At 39.2% G+C, this 5,399-nt stretch overlaps 1 protein-coding gene across 5 annotated transcripts in view; it reads right to left on the reverse strand.

The window, feature by feature from the left end:
- Positions 1–1,420: 1,420 nt before the first annotated feature.
- LOC106870952 (zinc finger protein OZF) overlaps positions 1,421–5,399 on the reverse strand; it is an 18,259-nt gene continuing 14,280 nt past the window's right edge. For all 5 annotated transcript variants that reach the window (XM_014917199.2, XM_052972795.1, XM_014917198.2 and 2 more), the window contains one exon: positions 1,421–4,347. In XM_014917199.2, the coding sequence (XP_014772685.1) occupies positions 1,963–3,138 (1,176 nt within the window). In that variant the 5' untranslated portion in view covers positions 3,139–4,347 and the 3' untranslated portion in view covers positions 1,421–1,962. The remainder of the gene's footprint in view (positions 4,348–5,399) is intronic.

Here is a 5,399-nt window from a genome sequence, read left to right on the forward strand (position 1 = left end):
ATATTTTATCCATTCCTTCCCTCCCTGTATTGTCACCCACTGGAAATCATACCTCCTCCTATCCCCGAAGATACTGACTAATTCTTCATCAGCCACATTACCCTCGCACATCCTTGCATTCTCATACTTGTGTTTTATCATTTATTTGTTTTAGTTACTGGACTGTAGCCAGGCTGGGAGGACCGTCTTGAAAGATTTTAGTCAAACAGATCGACCCCAAAACTTATTATTTTAAAACCTGATACTTATTCTTCTGGTGTCTTTTCTTGAACTGCTGGTATATGGCTATAACAAACCAACACCAGTTGTCAAGCAGTGGTAGTGGGGGACAAAATCAAATACACATATGATGAGCTTCCACAGTTTCCATCAACCATATCCTCTCACGAGGTATTGCTCAGCCCAGGATTATAGGAGAAGGCACTTTATCTCAAACCACATGGTTGCAATATGAGTTTCTTAAACACATATCCATACTCATGACTTATACTAACAAAATTTTCTAATAAAAGCACAATAAGCCCCCTTTGCAAATGGATGTCTATAGCTGATTAAGTTGACCAAACAGATCACTGGTACTTAATCAACTCAGGTAAGATGAAAAGCAAAGTCAACTCTAGCAAGATTTGAATTCAGAATGTAGATTTGTAAATTCTGCAATTATTTTGTTTGTCACTCTTCCAATTCTATCAATTTAATGTCATAGTTGTATCATTTCTGGCTTAAGTACAAGACCAAATTTAGGACAAGGAATCAGTTGATTACACTAACCCCCAGTACTTAACTGGTACTTTATTATATCAACCTCCAAAGAATGAATGAGAAAACTGACCCTGGAAAGCTGTGTGGGAAGACGTTAGCCTCCCACATTCAGTCCTACTTTGTGGTTACCTTGGGTAAGTGTCTTCTACTATAGCTCCAGGCTGACCAAACCCTTGTGATTGGATTTGGAAGACTGAAAGAAGCCCATTGTATATGTGTGTCCTCCCAACCACTGTCTGACAATCAGTGTTGATTTGTTTACATCCCCCATAACTGAGCAGTTCAGTAAAAATGACTGATAGAATAAGTATCAGGCTTACAAAAATAAGTACTGGGATCAATTTTTTCAACTAAACCCTGTTGCTGCAGTCCACAGACTGAAACAAGTAAAAGAAAAAGCTAGAACAAAAATCACAAAGCATTTTGTCAGATGCTCTAACGATTCTGCCAAAATTATGATAATTAGTTTTAATTTAGGATTAACTTTTGGGAAGGAGTTTTGTTGATTATGATGATCCCAGTATTTGACTGGTACATTATTTTATCAACCCCAAAGGGATGAAAGGCAAAACTCTCCTTGACTGGATTTGAACTCAAATAATAACAACAAGCACAATAAAAAGAGACATTATTAGAATAAAAAAAAAAGAACAAGTCATTCAAAATATCAGTTTTGTTTGTTTTCTTTTAGTTTTGTTGTTATTGTTTAACCTTCTCCACCAACTCCTCTTCCTTCTCTTTCAATGTTACCTTGTGTGTGTGTGTGTGTGTATGTGTGTGTGTGTGTGCATTGGTTTCTTTTCTTTGGTTTGTTCTGGCGGCATAGAACATTCAGTGTGTAATATTGTCCTTGATACAGAGGATGGGGTGGAGAAAAGTGAAACTGAAAGGGAAAAAAGAGATTAAGTAAAAGTTAATGAGAGAAAGGATTAGAGGTGGGAGAAGGTGGAGATATAGTTGAACAATCACCATTGCCATCACTATCATCATCACTGTAGAACAAGAGGAGGAGGAAATCATGGAGAAAAATATAAAAACAAAAAAATAAACAATAAAAAAGTCAACTAAACTTGACCAGTGGACAGCAATGGCCCAAATGGCTGAAATGTTCATTGCTTTTTTCTTGATTCCCCCTCCACCTCCAATTAAGCTGACCAGCTACAACCAATTCCCCAGGATACATTTCTGTTCTCGACAGGGTCATATATTCATATAATGAGGCACATCTGCATCTTGTTGAGGCTGCACCTCGTGTGACGTGGTCTGCTGCGACACACTGATTGTGCTGCCGGCATTAGAGGACACTTGTTGTCCACTGTCATTGGCAGGGACAGTAGTGGCTACAGTGGTTGCTGATGTTGCATGCTGCTGCCGTGGCACACAGCTTAGTTTACCACCGTTTTTGTTGTTCCTCTGATGCCGCTCCAGATGGTCTTTGCGAGCGAATGCATAGCCGCACAGCCCACACCTGAATGGTCGTTCGCCTGTGTGGATGCGATGATGTACCTTCAAGTGTGACTTCTGACTAAATGACTTGTTGCAGACTTCGCAGTTGAACAGCTTCTCCCTTGTGTGCGCCCTCTTGTGGCGAGTTAGGTAGCTGTTCTCAGCGAAGGCCTTGCCACATAGTTCGCACCGGTATGGCAAAAGTGCAGCATGAATGCGCTCATGTAGTCCTGCATCAGTTCGCTCAGTGAAAGCCTTCCAGCAGGCTCGGCAGTTGAAAGGGTTGTCATTATTGTTGTATGAAGAGCTGAACCCCGGGTTTCCACCTCCGCTACTCCCACCACCTCCTCCACCATCACCACCGCTACCACCACCTCTTCCCCCACTGCTGTTCCCTCCACTTCCACTACTGCTCCCATATCCAGAATTAAAATTTGGGTTGTTCTGCGGTAGGAGTGACTCCTCATGAGTGCGAAAATGTCGCGTGAGGTCACCATTTCGAGAAAAAGCTGCACCGCAGACGTTGCACTTAAAAGGCTTATCGTTTGCATAGATTTGCGAATGTGTGTGCATGTATGTTTCACTCTGGTTGTCATGGTGCTGTGTGCTGATGGTTGGGGCAATGCCATGAGTCTTCATATGACGTGTCAAGTTGCCATTTTGGCTGAAGGCTGATCCACACAAATGGCATTTGAATGGTTTCACACCTGTGTGGATTACCTTATGCTGCTTCAGGTGGGATTTCTGTGAAAAACTCTTGCCACAAGTGTCACAGCGGAAGGGTTTGTCAACCCGATGGGACAGCCTGTGCCGCTCCAAGTTATCGTAGCGGGTGAAACCCTTGCCACAGATGTCACAGCTGTGTGACCGCTCCATATTGTGGATGGCCTCAGAAAGTTCAAAGTTCGATGTGTTGATCATGTGATTCATAATGGAGAATGCAAAAAATAGGGGAGGTTAGGTTGCACGCATGTGTGCGTGCATGTGTGCTTGCACACACGACTATGTGATTTTTTTTTTTTGTATAAGAACGGTCAGGTGGAAATTGCAGCGAGTGCTAGGGATTAATGACAGAGTGGTGTGTAATTAATGTAATGCGGAACAATGAGGTAGCAGTGTTTGGTCTGGTGCAGTAGTGGCCCTATTATCTTAGCAGTTTCACAGCAATGTTAGCAGTAATGTGACCAAAGTATTTTGAGCCATCGATTGACTAGACAAATGTCCAGCTGATTTCTGGAAGTGAACATTGCAACTGCTGCACAATTTCAATAGAGATGTTATAAAATAGTTAAAGATATATAATGCATAGATATTGCAGCTGATGGGAGGTGACAGTAATGCATGCTGAAATGTAATGAAGTGTGACTAGTTAGCTGAATGGAACGGTGAGACACAAGGAATGGATGAAGATGATGATTTTCTTACAAAAAAAAAATAAATAAATAAAAACTACTGGCCTTTAAAACTGAGAGATAAGGTGAAAAATTTAAAAATTATTAGCAAGGAAGTTGAAGACAGATAGAGAGAGTGAGGAAGAGAAAATAGATAAACAATTCTTGCTACCCTAAGGAACAATGGAGTTATAGAACTCCACTGAGTAGTTCATTAGAATCAATGTCTAATAGAGTGTGCCATCAACTACCTTTTGAGATACTAAAACTATCTAGCTACTACTGTAGACATTAGGTAGCATGGGTATAAATATGAGCTGAAATAAAGTCCAATGTCACACCCTTCTTTAATGAAAACTGAAATCAGAATTTGGCAAGTGTTGATATCTTGGTCTTTGACATTGTGTGTTTATAGTATGAGCATGGGGGTTATTATATGTTGTGTGTTTAACTACATAAATATTGTATCAAGATTGAGACAGTCTTGAATGTGGCAATAATACTCTAGATTTTGGTATTAATACAAAAGTATGCCAGCATTAACATTTTCATATATAAATATAAATATATATATATATATATATATATATATAAAATTAATGTAATGACAAGACTCTTGGTATGCTATGAGTTCAATATGGATCACAGAACATCATTTGCCCTTGTTTATCAAGTAACTGCTGTCTTGCTTTATCTTCTCACATCTTCAGCTGTAGCAAGAAAAAAAAGTGTCCTTTGTCAATGAATACTGTAAAAAGAAAAAGAAAACAAAGAAATTAGGGGAAAAATCAAGTTTGAAATAATATAAAACAAATTAAGTAAAACAGAACAAAGATATTGGGCTGTTTTTGTTTTTTACCCCCACAGCATCTATGATCAAAAGCGTTAACATACAAGATCAATGTTTTTTATTTGTTTTTCTTCTTGAGGTGTCTAAGATTCTATGATCTAATGCATATTTTCAATTTCTAAGGTAGTAGGGTATAATATGCGGGAAATTTGGTTGCTATTTCTATTAGAGAGAGTGACTGAGTAGAGGCTTCTACAGTAACTTGTTACTGCATAGTTACTGTCTCTGGAGAAACATAATAGGAAATAATGAGGAAGAAAGGATTTAGGGAGTAACCATGATCCAACAATGAGGGAATAGCAACTGTTGAGTAACCATGATCCAACAATGAGGGAATAGCAACTGTTGTACTCTGACCAAGTTCATGCTGTCCATCTCTGCTGTGGCCATAATTATCTGAATCAACAAAGAGGCTTCTATGTGATCACACAACCAACTAGGAACAGAGCCAAATTTTTCTCAACCCACACCTTTTTGTTCAAAACAAAAGGATATACTGGATGATATGGTCCTCAGTGTATTGTGCCAAGAAAAATGACTAGGTGGTCATGGCTGTATTGTCTCTGATTATGGGTCTGCCCAATCAGGGCTTACCTGGGGCTAAATATTAGAAACAGATTGGGCAAAGGTAGAGAAAGTGACTTCATCCCACAGAATGAATCACTATGTCAGAGTGTATGGAAGAGTCATCAGTTGGGTGGATACAACAAAAGGCCTGTGAGTTGCACCTAGGCAGTTGGTGGATTAAATGTATGCTATGTGTTTACTTGATGAGGACTGACCTGGGGTTACAAAAAGAAAAAAAAAACAACCTAGTTTTATCATAGCTGTTATTTAGCTTTATGTCAGTCCTGGTCAAGCAATCCTATTATTAACCCTTTTGATACCAACCCACCTGAAAGTACACTTGGTTCTTTGATACAAACTCAGTTTTAAAATGAATTTAATAA

The sequence above is a fragment of the Octopus bimaculoides genome, chromosome 14 (assembly GCF_001194135.2).
Source record: "Octopus bimaculoides isolate UCB-OBI-ISO-001 chromosome 14, ASM119413v2, whole genome shotgun sequence".
Taxonomy (NCBI): domain Eukaryota; kingdom Metazoa; phylum Mollusca; class Cephalopoda; order Octopoda; family Octopodidae; genus Octopus; species Octopus bimaculoides.